Source organism: Coturnix japonica, chromosome 18 (genome assembly GCF_001577835.2).
Source record: "Coturnix japonica isolate 7356 chromosome 18, Coturnix japonica 2.1, whole genome shotgun sequence".
Classification (NCBI taxonomy): domain Eukaryota; kingdom Metazoa; phylum Chordata; class Aves; order Galliformes; family Phasianidae; genus Coturnix; species Coturnix japonica.
Genome location: NC_029533.1, coordinates 7,367,630 through 7,387,448, shown reverse-complemented (window position 1 = coordinate 7,387,448; position 19,819 = coordinate 7,367,630). Strand labels below are relative to the sequence as shown.

General features: G+C 40.1%; 1 protein-coding gene across 9 annotated transcripts; it reads left to right on the top strand.

Annotated features, from left to right (window-relative positions):
- The first annotated feature begins 111 nt into the window (after positions 1–111).
- Positions 112–9,999, top strand: ZNF207 (zinc finger protein 207). 9 transcript variants are annotated; one of them, XM_015879871.2, is made up of 13 exons: positions 112–319; positions 1,496–1,622; positions 2,033–2,171; positions 2,723–2,893; positions 3,560–3,635; positions 4,143–4,190; positions 5,454–5,524; positions 5,814–5,974; positions 6,703–6,795; positions 7,973–8,212; positions 8,893–9,055; positions 9,232–9,415; positions 9,655–9,999. In XM_015879871.2, exons 1-12 carry the CDS (start codon positions 279–281, stop codon positions 9,390–9,392), a joined length of 1,491 nt encoding a protein of 496 aa, XP_015735357.1. In that variant the 5' UTR covers positions 112–278; the 3' UTR covers positions 9,393–9,415; positions 9,655–9,999. The 9 variants fall into 9 exon arrangements, with proteins under 9 accessions (XP_015735357.1, XP_015735356.1, XP_015735358.1 ...); XM_015879870.2 differs by having other exon boundaries at positions 9,232–9,999; XM_015879872.2 differs by having other exon boundaries at positions 113–319; positions 2,726–2,893; positions 9,232–9,999.
- The last annotated feature ends 9,820 nt before the right edge of the window (positions 10,000–19,819 follow it).

The window sequence follows — 19,819 nt, the reverse complement described above, 5'->3', positions numbered from 1 at the left end:
CTCTAACGCCGACCCAACATGGCGGCTCCCGCCCACATGCATGCCGGGATGGGGTCACGTGTGCAGCCCCCCTTCCCGCCGCCGCGCGGTGCACGCTGGGAGCTCGGGGCGGGCCGTGCCAGGCGCTGCGTGGCCGCCATTTTGTGCTGCTCGCTCTGCGCGGCGGCGGCTGCGGGCGCTGGGGATCGGCGGGGAGGAAGGTCGGCCGATCGTTTTTTTTAATTATTATTATTATTTTTATTATTTTTTTTCCTGTGTAGGTCTCGCGTTCCGCCGTCATGGGCCGTAAGAAGAAGAAGCAGCTGAAGCCGTGGTGCTGGTATCCTTCAGTGTGCGCTGTGTGGAGCGGGGGGAGGGGCGCGGGGTTGGGCCGCTCCTGGTGCCCGCGCTGCCCCGTGGGCCCCGCTCTGTTTTATTGCTGTCTATTGCTGTATATTGTTGTATATTGCTGTTATATCTCTTCCCTTTGCGGTTTGGCTTCGTGTTCTCTCCCTGTCTGTGCCCTCATCCCGGCCCCAGGGCCTACCCCGTGTCCTTCTCCTCTAATCCTTCCCCTCCCCCCCCCCCGGCCCTCTCGCCTTGTGCTGGGCCCGGCCGTTGTCCGCCTCGAGGGCAGCTCGGTGCTGGGCGTTAATAAACGAGTGGCTGCAGGACAGAGATGTGTTGGAAAGCGCCTTTGAGGATATAAAACTTGGGTTTACTGCGTCAAAATCACGAGTCAAGCCTTTCTAATCTGCTTTTTGTTGAAGAGTGATTACAAGTGTATTTCTCTGCCTTTTTTAATTAATTCTTAGTAAAGGAATTCATAATCCGCTTGGAATTTATTTACCAGATCTCGTTAACAGACAGGCTGTTAAGGAGCAGTTGGTACCGGGTGGATCTCTCCTGCGTAGCAGTGTCTGTGCTGAGCTGCACAAAGGAAACGGCCATTTGCCTCTCGTTATGCAACAGCTCCAAAAGTTCCTCAAACATTTCAGTTTAGAAACACAAAGTGCTGTTCTGGTTGCAGTGAGTTGTGCAGTGTGTTGAGGTTTGGGTCCGTTGCATGGCTGGAATGGGAGTTTTCAACTAAAACTATTATTCTCTTCCATAAACATTAGCTGCCAATATATGTTATTAAATAGGTGCTTCAGAGTATTTGGAGTTGCTTCCTATTTATGGATCTCTTGCCTTTCTCCTTTGCCATTCTAGCAACATCTTAATGTCAAAATATATAAAGAAGGAAAAAGAGTCCACTTAGAAATAACTGATTTTAAAAAGCATCTGTCAGAATGTTACTATTGTGGCTGCATGGGCACATCTTGCTGTTCTCTCATTGATGTTACTGAGTGACATGAGGAGAGAGGTTTGGCTTCAGACATCGATGAAATGTTTGTGCTCTGAAAGCTCAGGGCTGTTTTCTGTGCTTTCAGTTTCCTTTAGGGGAAGAAAAAAAAAACCCGGGTGCTAATGAGCTCATTGTAGTGTCAGATATTTCCTTAATGCTCTTCAACAGGTATTGTAACAGGGATTTTGATGATGAAAAAATCCTTATACAGCATCAAAAAGCAAAGCACTTTAAATGCCATATATGTCATAAGAAACTGTACACAGGACCTGGTTTAGCTATACATTGCATGCAGGTAAGAAGTTTTAGACTTGCAGAAAGCTTTTCTAAAATTGGAATTAATAATCAACTTAAACAACGTGTTCTCGGGGTTTCCACATTCCTGGAAAGTGATGAAAGTAGCGTTAAGCTTCAGGAGCAGGTGTCCTGATGTGTCAGCACTTTGTATGGTGAGTGTGCAGCAGAGATACTTGTCAGTTTTTGAGTGTAGGAGCAGATAAATTGCATTGTCTTGATCACAGTTTGTCATTTACTTTTAGAAGTTAATAGTTACAGTGACTAGAGGAGTACATATCCAGAAAATGGCTGACTAGAGATAGTCTTCCCAACAATAATATGCTGTTTGTTTTATGAAATTAAACTAGTGCAGAAAAACCTGAATCTAATCGGAGTTTTGATCAGGAGGGTTTTTTCTTCCCTTTTTAGGTACATAAAGAAACAATAGATGCTGTTCCAAATGCTATTCCTGGAAGGACAGACATTGAACTGGAAATCTATGGCATGGAGGGCATTCCAGAAAAAGATATGGAGGAACGGAGGAGGTTACTTGAACAAAAAACTCAGGGTAAAGTGCGATCTAGCCAGTTACCTGTCATTGTACGGCACTTTGCTTAAATTGTTTTCATCTTTGAGTGCATTAACTCACTTGAGGTCAGCGTGGAGTCAGCCCTGGGAGCACAGGTGAAGGCAGTTCATTTTGTGACCAGAAGGGGTGGAGCCTGGCTGCACCTCTCCTAGACCCCATTTAAGGGCTGACTGCCACTGGGGAAGGATCTCTTTCTGGAGATTGCTCCTCTTGGAGTTTTTCTGTGAGCCCAGCACATGGGTGAACGTTTCATTTATTTTTTATTATCTCTTTCCACCAAGAAAATATTTACGGTTATACAACCTGTAAAATACCATCCTAACCACGCCACTCTGCTAACTGTACGTTTGTTGATTGTACAGTGAGCCACCTCCCTTTATTTTTGTACATTATTTCTCTAATTATGTAGATTTTTGAACATGCTGATAAGACTTGAAATTATATTTATTCCAGTTAGGATACTCCAGATAAAAATCAATTTCATAAAATATTGTTTACTTTCCTCTGACCATATGCATTGTACAATTCAGCAGAAAGCCAGAAGAAGAAGCAACAGGATGATTCTGATGAATATGAAGATGATGAATCTGCAGCTTCAACTTCATTTCAGCCCCAACAAGTTCAGCCGCAGCAGGGGTACATTCCCCCAATGGCACAACCAGGTTTGCCTCCTGTGCCAGGTGCGCCAGGGATGCCTCCTGGTAAGGGTGCTATTTTTGAGCTAGTTATTAAAGAACTGAGTAGGGATACACATTTCTACTTGGAATAATAATCTGCTAATGGGTATTTTCCAGTGCAGTGGGTTGTGGTCTGAAAATAGTTGCATGTGAGCAGTTTGTTCAGGTTCTTCCTGCCCCTGGTGCAGGGGCGTGCATATCTTCCTCAGTAAAGCAGTTTAAAATAGCTAATGTTTGCATCTAGATTGAAAAACTGTCAGTGTGATAGTGAGACAGATGAGTATAAACCCAGATCTACTTCTGTGATATTCCATGATGAGATTTTAGAAGTAGAAGGCAGAAGGATTTGTGCTGGATTTATGCTAATGTAGGATGGAGAGTTTATGCACAGAATACAACTAAACTTGCAGAAAGCATTTCAGTTAGTGAAAGTGAAAATCGACCGTTCTGATATCTTCTGCAATATTGAGGCATGCTCTCTAGAGATTGTAGTGAGAAAGGTTGCATTGGGTGTCCTGCAGGATTTGGATCCATGGATCAAAGTCAGAGTTGTAGATAATCTTTTATATCTCATTATTTGTCAGTAACGCTGTTTCAAGAACAAGTATTTTGCAGTTTCCTGTAGTTGTTAGGTTCGGTGATGAATATACGTAGTTGGTGTTACTGAAAATTCATTTTTCTTTCCTTAAGGTATACCACCACTAATGGCAGGTGTCCCACCCATGATGCCTGGAATGCCTCCGGTTATGCCTGGAATGCCACCTGGGTGAGTAGCTAGGAAGATTTACAGTGATGTTTCCATGCTGTGTGTTAGATTGTCACAGAAAGAGTAAAGCTAATTAGAAATAACATGTAGGAGCCTGTGAAATCTGTAACCTTAATGCTAAGATACACCAAAAATCTGGATGGCTATAAACCAACATTAAAAATACAGCCCAACTGTAAGTTTATGTGTAAAGTATGTTGCTTTTCTTCTGATCTTATTTTGTAATTTCATAATGGTTTTAAAATGTGTTGTGTTGGTTTAAAGCCTTATGTGAAGCTCTGGTTTGTGTATGGCACATGTCATACCATCTGGCTGTCAGTCATCCAACCCATCCAGGAAAAATGCTGGGTAGTTTAAATATCTTTAAATGTGAGAATAAAATTCTTGTGTATTGGGCAAGAGTAAGTTGTTGGTATTGATGTTTGTTTGGGATGTACACCGTACCCTTTCATAATGTGTTTAGAAAAATCACAGTTAGATTTTTGATTTTGTCATAAATTTTCACAGATTACATCAACAAAGAAAATACATGCAGTCATTTTGTGGTGGAAACATGTAAGCATCTCATTAATGTAATTATAGGTACATTCATTATGCCATTTTATGTTGTATATTTGATAAGATTGAAAGTTGTCTTACTGAAAACATCTGAATTTTGCTGAAGCGTTTGGGGAAAATGTCTAGCTATGTTTTGTTGTATAATGAAGCTTTTATTCTTTATCTAAATGCTTGTTATAAAATTACACGTTGTAGGAAGCACATCCTGCAGAGTATTAATTAAATAGGCACTTTGGGATTTATATCCTTTCTTGCATCAGAGTACACACAGCTCTGTGTGCTCAGTCCTTTACCTGTAGAACTTAATGCAGATTCGTTTCTGTTTAATGTTCACTGAGGTGATAGGCTGCTCTCTTCTGAAATATTGATACTCTTTTAACAGTCTTTGAATGTAAAATTAATACCTTAATCAGACATCTTGGTGGATGTTCATAATTACAGCTTTTCTGGGTGGAAACTGAACAGAGTTTTATTATGCTTGCTGGTGTTTAGTTCTTGTTAAGCTCTTTGTTAATTTCAGACGTATGTAATGTGTCTTCTAGTGAAATAAGCAAATGAATTTGCCAACAACTCACTATCTGCAGTTCTTCAGGCAGTTACATTTCTGGTGGCAGCAGCAGAAATTCTTGATTTGACTGTTGTGCAGACAGATGGCCAGGCTGACTGCCTTGTCCAGACTTTAATCCAGAAAAGGGGTGGTAGTACCGTGTTCCCAGCTGTGCGCTGCACTGGTAGTTCCCTTAGTAGCCAAGATGAGAAGATAGTATGGCTGGGTTACAAGCTGTTATAGAGAATGAATGCTCACCTCATGATTCATTTTGATTTTGAAATGGGAACAGTAAATGCTTCTTGACTTTGCTATTTAAAATAAGAACTGCTTCATAGTGATGATTTGGCACGTATTGGCTGCTACATAACTATTTAGTTTCCTAAATAAGATAATAGATACTCCTTCATTTTGCTTCCTGTAATCCAGCTTCAAGTGTCTGGAAGTATTCTGAAGTGTATATCAAGAGGGACACTAGTTCTGGAGTCTGATACCAGAGGAAGTAAAAGCTCGGGGAGTTAAATTTCAAATGAGAAATATTTGGAGTTTGTATGGGTTTTTTTCCTTGTTGAAAAATATGTAACTACAGTCAGCTGGTTATTGATTGCTTCCTGAAATTATTTGCTGTGTTAACTATATCTAATACAGGTAATGTGCCAGTGTTTTGGTGGTTTATTGTATGTGTTTGTTCTAATGATCACTTTACTCACTAGGATGATGCCAATGGGTGGAATGATGCCTCCTGGGCCAGGAATACCACCTCTTATGCCTGGTATGCCACCAGGTAAGTCAGAGTGGACTTACATATGGGCCTTTGTTGGTGATTAGCATCAAATTAAGGCAGTAAAACTACTTGAATGTTCTAGAGAGGGACATGGAGAATTAATAGTTTTGACGTGAGGTTGTGACCTCTGATCCTCTTAAGTTGCTGTGTATGGTGACTGACTGTTGGCTATACCTATTGGCTTAAAAGTAGGGAAGGCTTTGTCATAAAGAGTACTGGGAACAGAATCCTCTAATGGAATACTCCTGTTCTTGAGCCTGAGACATTACATGCTCTTTGTGGTTTGTAGGTATGCCACCACCTGTTGGTCCTCGTCCTGGGATGCCTCCTATGACACAAGCACAGCCTGCTGCTGCACCGGGCATTCTTAACAGACCTCCAGCTCCTGCTGCATCAGCACCTACCCCTCAGCCTCCGGTTACTAAACCACTCTTCCCAAGTGCAGGGCAGGTAAGGTATCTCAGCCTGGAATCTGTTGGTGTAATTTTCAGATTACCCTGGGTGAGGTTTTTCTGTTATTAGGAGACAATAAATGAGTTCTTGCTTGTGTTGATTATTGAGTTTTAATTCATTGTAGTGTTTGAATGAATTTTAAAAGATTGTTTTGTTTGTCTTATAACAGCCATGAAACCAGACAGAAGTTCTATAAGCAGTGGGGAAGAAAGTAGCAGGCAAAACAGTTCTTTCATTAATCCTTTTAGTTTGCATTTTATAAGGGTGCTTTGGGTGGGTGAAGGGAGGCATCAGTCAGCTGTAGGAATCTGATTGCATAGAACTTAACCTAAAACTGCTTAAGTGTAAATCTTGACAAGGCTTGTTCTCTTTTGTTCCCTTAATAAGGGGTTGTTTGGCAGCAGAAGGCCTAATTAATTGTATAATTCTGTTCAGACTGGATTAAACATTGTCTGAATCATTTAAGTAAGGCAGTAATGCTGTTCAAATGATTTGGGAAGTGGGAATTGGTAGAATGGCTTGTGACCTCTGTATTTTGAATTCTCTTGCTCTGTGTAAGTCCTTAAGTATTTAACCTTCATGGTGTCCTATTTGCATTTTGGACTTCTACAGGGAAGATACTCATTTACAAAAACACAGCCCCTAGCATAAGAAATCCTTTATCTGGATACTTTCCACCCATTTGTTTGGAGACTTTTCACTGTTTCCTTTCTTTTATGCTACAGATGGGGACACCTGTCACAAGCTCAAGTGCAGCTTCCTCCAATTCAGAAAGTCTGTCAGCGTCTTCTAACGCTCTGTTTCCTAGCACAGCACAAGTACGCAGGAAGTCACAGTTAAAAACAAATTGCTTTGCAACTTAACCCTTTGGACCGTTCCGTAAAATCTAAAATTGACTAAACATCTTCAGATAATTTGTTATATTCCTGATTATGTTTAGCTGGTAAAACTGCAGAGTCCTTAACTGTGAGTTGCATCTTAGTAGAAATAAGCATGTTAAAGCCCAATTTTTTTTTTTTTTTAGACAGCGTGCAAGTATGAAATGCTACGTCCTGGTTCTAAAGGGTTAAAAAAGCATGAAAGCAGTTAAATGCATTTTAGTGGCAGTGGTTAGCTTGATGCATGGTGAAAGGCTTTTTAATTTGGTGTTTAATACAGTATGTCAGAATTTAGGGGATTTGTGATATGCACTACATGCAAAAAAATTGAGATATTTTTAGTAGGAAGTTCAGCAAGGAATTGCAGACATACAGTGACCAGAAACAAAAGCATTCTCTCATAACTAAGGCTTGCTTTGAAGATTGTTGCATCTTCAGCCTGATAAAGCCAACTTTTCTTCTGAAACTTCCACTTAAGAGCAATGTGGGAAAGATTAAATACTGTCATCTTAGTGGACCTCATGTGCCTTGAGTTGAATCTGTACTTGAAAGTGATATTAGATCTATAGAGAGATACAGTTCTTTAAAGAACTCTGGTACTTTCAGAGAGAATGCTTACAGCAAAAGACCTGACACACTAGTTTTCTTAATGTTCAGTAACAATGTTTTTAAATACCTAATTTTAATGAATGCTAACACTTTGAGCTGTACTCTAAACTAATGGTTGCTAAAGTATACTAGTTTATTGAGAAAATTGTGATTTTATGCTTACAGGCTGTTAGTAAAACTGTAACTTAGGAAGGATTTAGGCGTTTACCAACCTCATTATTTGAGGTGAAAACATTTGATAGGATTTTTTGTTGTTCCTTTTTTCTAGTTGTGGCTTTTGACCTGCGAATTTTAGACTTTCCTGTGCGTGTGTTTGTATGTATGTATATACTGGGTTTTATTTTGTCTTGTTTTCAGTTGCTTTAGTATGTGATAAGGCTGAACTTTACTTTTGTCGAGCTTATTTTAATTATGTATTTTATTGGAAGGTTTCAGAGTTCTAACAAATGTAATTTTAGTTTTCATATGGTTTAGGAAATAAATATTGATTTATCTCTGTGCTTCGCAGGCTGCAGCGGCTGTTCAAGGTCCGGTTGGTACTGATTTCAAACCTTTGAATTCTACAGCAGCAACAACAGAACCCCCCAAACCTACATTCCCTGCTTACACACAGTCTACAACCTCAACCACTAGCACCACAAACAGTACTGCAGCTAAACCAGCTACATCTATAACAAGTAAGCCTGCTACCCTTACCACAACCAGTGCAACCAGTAAGTTGATCCATCCAGATGAGGATATATCACTGGTAAGTTAACATATTTTCATTATCTTGCTGAAAATGCTGCTCATGCTGATATGGCTGACTTACTTAGAATATATTCTGTGCTCTGCGTAACAGTTTAGTAAAGGTGAGACTGTAAACATGCAGAATTAAAAGAATTATGCTTCGCTGAAACATCCCTGGTTGAAATAGTGACTGGTGTACTGCATTGATCCTGCTTCAGATCTAAGCCTTACTTTCCAGCGATAAGGAATTGCTCAACCCAAAATATAGCTTGGAATTCATTTCTGCATGTGAATTAAGCTTGAATTTAATGAAGTCCAGCTAGTGAGTGTCAAACAAAAGGCTTAATGTGAGAAATTTTCTTGATGCTATTACAGCAATCAGAAATTGGGGATTTGTGGATAAAGCAAGCAAATGTTCATTTTAGTTCATGTATCTCTAGATTTGCTTTTGTCTCATGTTGTGAGGAACAGATGTTCTTCAGAGAATCTGTGTTATGTTCTGGATTGATCAGTGTTACTACAGTAACTTTGAAGGAAGGGAGAAAAAAATCTAGACGTTACTGAGAAATGTTCACTAGTAGCAATCTTGAATTTGTAAATAATGGTAATTCAGTGCCTTTAATCTACTTTGTACATTTTTACTCACTTTGTTATTGCAGAGTTTTAGAGTGTGTTATGGTTGTCTGTTACTCATTCTAGGAAGAGAGAAGGGCGCAGCTGCCCAAGTATCAGCGTAATCTTCCTCGTCCGGGACAAGCTTCCTTGGGTAATCCACCTGTTGGACCAATTGGAGGTATGATGCCACCACAGCCTGGAATTCCTCCGCAGCAACAAGGAATGAGACCTCCAATGCCACCACATGGTAATTATACATCTCTGCATTTTCTTCTCTTTAAAAGATTTGTTGGCTGTCTTTTTTTTAAACCTGAGATGTCACTTACTATGAAAAACAGCTTTTCACAAGTGTGGCTGTGCCCATTAAAAAAAATATAAATTTATACGTATGAATTCTTTGCATCTTAAATATTTTGTTTATAGGTCAGTATGGTGCTCATCACCAGGGCATGCCAGGCTATCTTCCTGGAGCAATGCCTCCATATGGTCAGGGACCTCCGATGGTGCCCCCGTACCAAAGTGGACCTCCTCGACCTCCAATGGGAATGAGACCTCCTGTCATGTCGCAAGGTGGCCGCTACTGATGCTACTACACACGCTTTAATAGGTTTGGAGATTAAACCTTTTCTCATCTTGTGCTGTTAATATAGCCCAGCTTCCGTCAATTAAGGCTTCATTGTGACTTAAAAAAAAAAAAAAAAAAAAAAGTATCTTCCCCACATGCAAGGCAACTAGGAACTATTGGACATTCTTATTTTACATGGGAAGTTTATTTGGAATATTAACAGGAACTTTTCCTGATGTTGCAATTTATACTGTATGGCTTCTTTTTCATGTTTCATCTAGGTTTTTAGAAGTGAAGTATAGTAAATATGGTTCGTTAAATTGTGAAGGCGCTGGAATTACATGAACATACCACCTTAAAGGCAAGTTCTGTAACATTATGTTGCTATTTGTGAAATGATGCCTTCACAGCACTTCAAGTGCTGTTGGACTTCGTGTCCCCAACATAGTTTGGTGAGGGCTGTAACTGTTCCCAACTACTTGTACATTTAAGTCTGAACATGTAACGATATTTAATGTATTTAGAATTCCTCCTGTTTCAGGGCTTAAGTAAACTGACCCACTAAGGTCGTGTGACTTTTCTGTACTGTTATAAACTTCATTGTAATAAAAGAAGATAAAAATTTATATGCCTTTTCATTCATGACCAGCTGCGGACAACTGCCTGAAAGGTTTGTACAGATGCATGCCTTGGTAGCTGTTGGTGTCCTGAACACACTGGTGCTGTTTTGATAAAAGCTGAATTTGCTGTTATAAAACTTAAGTCTTTCCTTAGGTGCACATCTGAGTAGGCAAGACCTGTACACTTATTAACTGACTGTTGAAAAATGAGGGTGCAGGAGGCACATCTTAGCTCTTGGTTGTAATTTCTCCCAGTGGCATATGTTGCTTTTGTTGTGCTTTTTCTTGTCCTCAGTAAATTTTAAATGATTTCTAATCCTGGCACTTACTTGTAGGATGTAAAAGCAGTTGCTGCAAGGTGCATCCTAGTGCCAGACATGTCCTTTAGTTCATTCTTCATCTGATTCTTTTTAATATACAAAAGGATACTCATTTCAAGAGCCTTTTAGATGGAGATTTCTAGAAGCTTAGGTGCATGTCACACGGGTGAGTGACTTCCAGTTTTTGTATTGAAGTTGACCTGCAAAAGAGAAAAAAAGAACTTCATCTCAAGGTGTGTGAAGGAGATAGAGGGGCCTAGAATAACGTTGTGAATTGTATTTTCACTTCTAGAATATTCAGAGCTTGAATTTCATCGTCCCTTGGGGATGAACTGTCCATTCCATGCTCTGATTCAGATACAAGACAAGTTTTGTGAGGCAATTAATGCTCCATCAGTGCTCCTACTTACAGTTATTAAGGAGGAATCTTACCCATAAAGATTATTTATCTGTTTATGAGTAAAATTATAGAAGAGCACCCAGATCGTAGTTCTCTGCATGTCTCACCTGGCTGTGTTAGTGTTTTGTGTTTCTGGTGAGAAGGAGAAGGCAGAGGGAGATGATTTGGAGGGAGGAGAAGTGAGAAGAGTGTTCCTGGTCTCTTCACAGCAGGTGGAAGGAATGATGAATTTTTCATTTGCAGGTCAACTTTAAATACGTGTTCCAGCCTCAAGCCTTATCTGTGCAATTTAATTTGTCTCTGTTAGGGCATGTCAGAAAGAGTATTAGCATTTTTGTGTCAGTGTAACTTCTACAGTGTTTTTGTTGTTGATGGATATTTTTTACACTCAGTACTGAGCATTGTGGCTCTTTTACTTGACAGACTCAAGGGATTTTTATCTAAACTTAAGTACTCCCCATGGCTTTAATGAGTACTTCTTGTAGTCATTCAGAAGCACAGTGTGGTTAAAATACTACGTTGTCTCTCAGCATCAAATTTTTTGGGTCACAGAATACATCATAAAGGCACTGGCACATCCAGTATGTTCTAATGGCAACTAATGGCCTTTGGTTAATGGTGAAGAATTCTCACTCACTTCTACTGGAGTGTGCTGTTGTTTTCAGACCATAACTCCAAGCCTCTGTTGAGAAGCAGTTCTCTCTGATCACTGCTGCCTGCCACTCACCTGTCAGATGTGCAGCATTTGGCTTGCAGATGTGCTGAGTGGGCCTTGGTGTCTGATCTTCTGTTAGCTTTTCATCTTGCTTTATACGCAAGTCTAACAGATACAACTCACACTTAAACAGTACTTCTGTATTCTGATTTACTTCCTGGTTTTCTTCTGTTTATCTGATAACTGGAGCAAAGCACTAGAGATCTTTTGTCCCTTTTTGTAATGTTACACATAGAATTCTTACATTATATGTTGATCTTAACTTCTGCTTTCAGAACCTTGCAAATTCTTGCTTCTTCTGGAGGTCATATTGCTGTTGTAAGAATGCTCAGCCTTCCTGCCCCTAGTAGAGCAAATGCCTTCTCCCTTTGATGTCATTTCTTTAACTTGTTGGTATGTTATTTTCAGATTCCTACTTTTCCTAGGAAAGTAGTTGAGAAGAATACTGCACGTACTGTTAACTCAGCATGTTCTGCAAGTTGTCTTCACTAGGAGTTTCTCCCATCAAATCTGTGACTTTTCCAGTAATGGCATCGTTTTGTAGCTAATAGTGCCTAGGCTTAGAGTGTGGACACGTCTTAAAATGGAGCTTTCCTTAGTAGCTGTGTTGTTACAAACCCTCAACTAAATTCTGCCACGTGTTATTCACATTGTACCCTAATAATATGCAACAAGCAGTTGAAAGTTTTTTCTTTGTGATCTTTCCCATGGATGCTGCCTTTGCTGCTCCTGTCATTTCTGTGCTGTAAGAGCTGCGATGTGGCTGTCTGTGGTTACTGTTGTGTCTCTTGTGTACTCTTTGAAAGCAGGCAGTACTTCTGTGCACGTGTTATCTGTTGGTCCCTGCCTTCATTTCTTTGGATACTGCTTCTTAACGTTCAGAGAGTTGGATTTATGGTGCACATCCCAAGAAGGGTAAAACAACTTGGAATAATTGCTTATGTAGAAACTCATTACAGTACAAAGTTCAGTCAACATAGCTATGCATACAGAATTGCTGATACAATGTAGGCGTGCAGGTTTTGCTTTAGTTCATCTTTCCCTGGGCGGAGATTGCAGCAGCATTCATTCAGGACTACGTATTTTGTGTTACAGAACCATAATAGTAGCATTACAGGCAGAAGCTTTGTTTTTTCATTGTTTTCTGAAATTGTCATGGCAGCTCTCATAATAATGCAGAAAGTTGCAGTTGGCTTTAGATCAAAATCTTTGTTTAAATTTGAACACAATGCTTGTGTTGAATGACTCTGTCCCAAGTGGGGAAAAGATGTCAGAGCAAGATAGGAACATCTTGAGGTTTTAAACTGCCCATGCATGGACTGTCAGTACCATTATGAGAGAGAGGCTTACCTTGTATATTTGCTGAATGTTAGAGCTAGGTGTCTGATACTGACATGAGGAGATCTCAGACTTCAGGCATGTTCAGCAGAAGGTGTGCTGGGATTATTGTGTTTTGTCCTTAGGGTTTCTCTCTACTTTGGCCAAGTCTGTTTTAAATAAAATCTTGAAAATTTATCTTGTATATATGGACCAAAAGGTCCTTATTTTGTAAAAATATTTGTTTTTTTTTATTTCCAGACTTGTAGGTGCTAATAATACATTTGAGGCTGGGATGTATATGTAATAATTTCAGTGGATTACTGTTCCTTGCTCTGTGCATGCATGAGAGAACAAAAGCAAGCTTCTAGAAAGACATTCAGCTGCATCTGCCTCCTATGGTTTCTGCTACTGTTTTACCATATGGACTGATTGAATGATACCTGAATACAGCTATGTCATTTGCTTTCTTAAAGCTTGGATAAAATTGAATCTGTAACCTGGAGTTATTTTACAGGAATCAAAGCATTGAGAATATGAGATAAAAAGTAAAACACTTGAGTTTTCTAAACAGTGAGAAGGGCATTATGACTCTTCAGTTAAGCTGAGACTGAAATCCAATCTGTGAGCTGGGGCTGCAATTTAAAAATTAATGCTATTTAAAAATAATAGTAAATGTCTTAATAATTGTACTGGTCTAGCTTCTACATGAAAACTAAGGTGAGTGTGAGCTCATTCAGTGGCTGATGGAATCTTTCCCTCTCTGTTTTGTGAACTGGATCACTGAAGTACTCTCAGTTAGGGAAAACTGCCCCAAAACAATTGGCTTATGTAATGCTGATCAAGTTACAAAGCACAACAAACTGTCCAAGTGAGAAATAGCTACAGTTTGTGTGGGCCTGCCAAAATAGGTGATATAGCCGTCATTTCTTTTGGTTTGCTTGACCACTGGAATTTTGTTAACTTTGAATGCATGTCTTTCACTTAATTGGGTCATGTTTTTTCTAAAACTCCAATTTTTCTTCTTCCTATAGCCCTGCCATAGGACAGGCTGAGGCAGAGTCTCAGTGTTGCCCTGTTCAGTCTGAGGCAAGTGGGATTTATTTTATTCATTCTAGGGGCTTTCACAGCTTTATGGCTGTTGGATATTTATGTCCCCAAACTTGCAGCAAGTTTGGTGAAGGCCCCTACATTTATTTTAATTTAGGTTTTAATTCTCTTTTGGTAGATGGGCTCTATATTAATATTTATCTTTTTGTTATCACTGTGTTTTTAAGAGTCTCAGGGGGAGGGAAGATGTTTTGAGAGGTTCGGGTACTGTTTCACTTAAGGAATGTTTTCTTTGTGACTGGTCAGGGAGTCCTTCAGCCACACTGTACCCCTACCCCCTTCCCCTGTGTTTTATTTGTGCTTTATTTGTTCTGCTTTTGGTAATGTGACTTTTTATACATGCTGCTAGTTCAAAACCTACAGATTAATTACTAAATTTTCTAACTAAGAAATGACATTCCTCGTCATGCAGACTTGCAGCCTAAATTACAGTTGCGGTGGAGGAGGACATTAACTGCTGTATTTGAAAGCTGCATCACAACAAATATTAATGTAGAGCCCTGTGAAGAACTAGAAATTCCAGTCGATAGAAGAATGGGAAAAGAAAGCTGAAGTTCTTTCAGTTTGTTACTTCCAGGAAAACCTTTTCATTGATCACTTAAATACACTGAACTTTGCAGTAACTTGTCTGTTGCATCAGTGTACCGGAAAAAAATTTGCTGGAAACCTTGTGGGCTTGTTGCATATCCAAAATTTGCTGAAGGTTATGGCTGTCTGAATTTACTATTGCAGAATAGCTGGCAAAAACTTCGTTTGGTGAGGAGAAATGAGCTTTACATTGCTGCTCCCTTGGAGTACTCTAGTTTTGAGTGCTTGAGGTGGCCTAAAGCTTCAGAAGAGCAGGTTTTGTCCAAGGAAGTTCTTAATTGATTTTGGAGCACAATATGGTTTTCATTTCTTCAAGAGTGTGATCAGTAATGACCCACTTGGAGATTTTAAGAAAGTTGAATTAAAAGATAAGGAGTGGATTTCTTATGGGGGGGCCTGAGGAGTCTCTGACTGGAAAGTTGACCTGTCCTCTGGTCATTATTTCAGAGTAATTACTGATTTCCTTACTGTGGTGCTACACTTAGGAACAGTGCTTTAAGATAAACCACCACAACTGGTCATTATTTTACTTAATCAGTCTCCAAGAGCATTTGGCTTAATCCTTATTTCCTTAGAGTATCTAAAGAAGCCATTCAGCTCCGTATTCAGCATGACTTGTACTTCTGAATCTCTGAAAAAATCAAGATGGGGGAAAAAAAAACCATGTTGGATGCATTGTGTTGAATTTTGTCATTGATTCCCATTTAAGAAGGATGCAGCATGGGGTAGTTTTTATACAGCTACTTATATTTAGCTTGTATCACAAACATGTCACTGAAGTTCACACAGATGCTTCATTGTCTGTAATGAAGTGCCCTACTTAGATCCACACTTGGGCTACCTCAGTACGTTTTTATTCTGGTGAGAGCAAACATTCTCAAAATAAACTTTGTTTTTATTGGAGAGAAGTAGGTTTACATGCTCATGGAAAGTATGTGTCAGGGATGCAGTTCCTGTCTCCCTTGGTGCTGGTCAAGCTTTGTGTACTGATACTGCAGAGCAGATGAACCATTTCTTTGTCTTTTTTGCATGGTTTCTCACAACATGTGTCACTTCGCAGCATCACAATACTGTGGAGCTTTATTCTTCTTAAGGCTTTTGGAAAATTTCAAGAAAATGAATTTCACAGTACTGACAGATGTATTTGACTCCAGGGTAATTCCATGTCAGTACTGCTATTCCATGATAATACCATATGAATTAAGGCTTTTTGCTGTAGGTTTCTCCTGTGGTTCAGATATTCTTTGCTTCTGCCCTTTACATCACTTTCCCTTTCTGTAAGTCTCTTAAGAACTGGACGGGACCTTTTCTGTTCCCTGTTTGGGTGTTGGTGGATTTAGCAGGTTATATCCATGTTACTCTGACCTGTTACCACAGACTAATGTTTGTGCTTAAATTTGCAGCAACTAATGATGTGCATTTTCCGTTTGCTTTGTGCCTCGTCCTCAAAGGTATGTGTGCAGAGTACTGCTGTCTTTCTGGTCCAAAGGATGGCTCTATGCTGAAAAGGTGCAAGTATTTGCTCAGCTGTAGGAGTAGCTGCCCTGTTGTCTCTGTAAAACAACTGAATAGTTCCCACTGATTGCAAAGGGTTCACAGCTTGTTCTTTTGGTGAGTCTCTGTTAGCGACCTCCTTCCTGTCTCGTGTGGATCTAAGGAGGATAGTTCCAAAAGAAACTTGCACTGTAAATGGAATTTATTGGTTTGGAGGGTTGGTAATGTTTTTATTGGCACTCCAGTGCATGCTGTCAGTATTGCAGCAGCATCACAAAGCTGTGTAACACAGGCAGTAGTGGAAGCAGGTTTTGGAGAGCCTGGTGTTATTTAATATTGCAGAGAGCTACGTGACTCTTCTCAAATATTAGGAATGACTGAAATTATGCTAAAGTGAGTGATCTTTAATCCACTGGTGCTGAGAAGGGGAATGAAGAAGAGATGTAGAGAAGTACATAGCAGCAGGAGGTCTGGCTGGCTTTAGTATTGTTCTGTGCCATGCCTGATAACTGCTGTGACCCGTAGTACACTGAGGAGCAGGCTGCCTCTTCACTGCTTCTTAAAGTATATACTTGCAGTCAAGATAATGGCTTGAAATGCTGGCAGGTGCTTCTTCTGAAGCATTTCTATGCAGTGATTGTGACTGCTGTGATTTTCAGTCAGAACTAAGTGAGGTGAACAGGAGATGAGAAGGCTTGGAGGCAGCCCTGGAAGGGATGGAGTGTGCTTTGAGTGGCTGAAGTGTAATGTACAGGGCTGATTGGCTTGGGAGGTTTTGAAAAACTTTTTGATAATTTTCTTGTATTCTCATTTTAAACGGCAGCTTTTTGCAATCTTTTGATTATCGGAGAACGCAGATTTTTATTCAGTCTCTACGGGGAAAAAAATACAATCCTAGTACAGAATTCAGAGGTGTTGTATATTGTGAATGCACTTTTGCTCCGTGGAAGTTCTTGGGAGGTGTGAGGTTGCCAGGCGTCTCGGTGTGCCACCTCTGCAGCCAGCCACGTCCGTCCTGGGCCGTGTGCTCCTGGGTGGTGCCCTTCAGTCCTTTGTTCTCAACGTCCTGATGAGTTCTGTGCTGGCTGTCGGTGAGGACTTTCACTTATACATCGGATCTCTGTTGTGAGTAATAACGCACCTTGTCCCTCCTGAACAAGTTTATGGTGACTTGTTCTATTGTTTTAGGCTCACCTGAAGTAGTACCAGTCAGCAGCACTGCCATGTCCATGACAGTGAATTAAACTTTGTAAATGAGTCCTGAACGAACCTTACAGCTCCTTTTGTGTGCAAGTAACAAGTTAACCACAAGCAAATGATCCTTGTGTTGGCCTGGGCCCTTATCATGTATGTGTTAGGTAACTACTTTACACCTTACCTTCCCTACATTTTAACCACACTCCCAGGTTCTTTGGAAGTAGGTGCTGAATTTCAGCTTCTGCTGCCTTACAAGTAATCACTGTCTGTAAATGGTTTTGGCAGGCGGCAACTTAGAATTACCCAGAAACTGCCATACAACCGCGGAAAAGTCCGTTGTGCCAGCTTAGGGAAGTATATAATGCTTTGAAATAAAGATGTCATGCAAAGCTGCTTTCTTTCTCTTTGTCCCCCCACTGTGTTGTAGAAGTGTGCGATATGTGCAAGCACTGACTTCCTTAGCTTCTAGTCGAAGAAAATACATTTTGCTCTTTCATTTGTAAAGCATAGAATAAGGAAACACTGTAGGAGAGTGTTTAATGAAGGACCCTGGCAATGTAAGTATTGTGATTTCCTTTCTATTTGTGTTAGGCAATGGGGTTACCTTGTTAAACTTCTGGCTTGTGTATCAAAACAACAGAAATGTAAGGGCACATTGCAGGTAATTTGATAGTTGCCTTCACTTGGTATGCTCTTCCTGAGTGACAAATTACAGTAATTGAAGTTTGGCAGCTTTTTTTAATTGAAAAACTAAATCCTGGGTTAAGCTCCTTGGTTTAATGCAATTTGTGTTTTTGTCAACTAGCAGCAGAATTTCAGCATTTGCTACTTACTGGTAGAGAAGAAATATCCTACAGCACTGCCAGTACAGGTTAGTTTAATCTGTAAGTACCTGATGTTCCTGTTTGAAATGATGTGTTCAGATGATGCCATTTAAATACAGAGGGAAATTTGATCTCTGAAATGTCACTGTATTTTTGCTATCTACTGCTGTGCTCAGTAGAGGATGAACATGTAGATAATCGTTTGAAGGTCTCCAATGATTTTAGCTGTGCTTGTGGATTAGATAATGTGTGCAAGCACTTCAGAGGGAAGTTTAACATAGTTAACAGGTTGTCTTCAGTGTTTTAGAGTTCCAGAGTTAGCCGGTTCTTCAGTAATGTGCCTGTTACAGGTGGCACATCTATCAGTGAGCTGATTACAGAGTATTTATTATTGTGTTGGGGAATAAGCATTTCGTTTTGTAAGAATTTGTAGCCATAACGTAACCTTTCTTTAGTTAATCGCTGTTGCTACCAACAGAATTCCTGCCTTCTATATCTGGTATGCGAGGAGCTGCTTGTTCTCTGGCTTCTAGCCCACGTCCAGTTAAGCCTCATACTTCATCTCCACATACCAGTGTTGGAGATGAAAGTTTTCTGTGCTGTGGCACACAGGATAGATCCACTGCTGGATAAGCTGTGAAACTCTGTGCCTTAACTCACACTCGGTAAGTGAATTATCACAGAGTGAATCTGGGGGGCTTTCAGAAACGGTTGGTGGATAATTAATAACGGGCGTAGCACTGTAGTAGCCAGACAGAACTTTTAGTGGCTCACGTGGTGCTTTTTGCTGGTTATGAGTGCAGTGACACTTCAGCAGTACTGCTTGTTTGGGGATTTTGAACTTTTTCTATGTGATGTTGCAGATCTTATCAGGGTTTCAGGGGGATTCTCAGTGCTTACAGTAGTTGGATACAAAGCCCATCTCTCCCAGCGTCTTCTCTATGTTGGTTTTCAGGTGTTTGCACTAAACTGTTTGCAAGTAGAGATGTGTGATTTCTAATGATTTTGTGTAGGTGTTTCTCCCCAGAGGAAAAACTAAGGTTGCATAATAAAATTTATAGCTTATCTTTGCCTCTGTCTCCTGCAAATTCATGGCATATTTAATAGGAATTCCTTGCTGTGAGGCTGTTACCTTAACAGGCCTCTTCCTGCTGACTGCTATAGTTGATCCTTGTTTATGGAGTGCTGTGATAACTATCAAAGTAAGAATAATTAACGGATTGCTTTTGGCTGCTGGATTGCTATATGAAATCTCAGTTCTGCCATCGGATCAATGCTGACCTGCACTCCTTTTACCCCAGCTTGGCGATGAATGAGGTTCTCTACTGTTATATCAGCAAACTGTATTTCTGTGGGGAAGATTATAGATTTGAAGTGGGACAAAACAGGAGGAGTCTGAGCTTTCATAATCAAGTGGGCAGTCTTAAGATGTAGCTCAGCTTTTGATGCACTTACAGCAGCTGTCCAGTCTAATGCAGCTCTGAAGGAGTAAGTGGGGAACAAGGGGGAAGAATGGGTGTAGAATGGGATTTCAGAAGGACAGGTAAGTATATGCATCACTTTAGTGCATGCAAGTACCAATAATTGTAGCTTAATTTTTATAGCATTCAGTTTACAAAGAAGATTCAAAGAAAATACGGAGCAAACAGCAGTGGCCTCCCAGGGGTAAGAGCTGTGTGTATTAGGGATAGGTAACTGCGCATCTGTATGTGTATAGACTCTGCTTTGTAACAGTCTCTAATTAAATATAAGTGAAATGCTGCTTCTGGGTGTTTTTCGCACCTTGAGTCCTATCTTTTTTATTACAGTGAGACACACAGTCACAAAGTCACACAGTCATATACAGACAAACACATAGAGT

Bases quoted from the DNA above. Each gene is read 5' to 3' on its own strand.
- ZNF207 (XM_015879871.2), top strand. From the start codon at position 279: ATGGGCCGTAAGAAGAAGAAGCAGCTGAAGCCGTGGTGCTG. The intron at 320-1,495 runs GTATCCTTCAGT...GCTCTTCAACAG, and splicing joins CAGCTGAAGCCGTGGTGCTG to GTATTGTAACAGGGATTTTG. The intron at 5,975-6,702 runs GTAAGGTATCTC...TTTATGCTACAG, and splicing joins TCTTCCCAAGTGCAGGGCAG to ATGGGGACACCTGTCACAAG.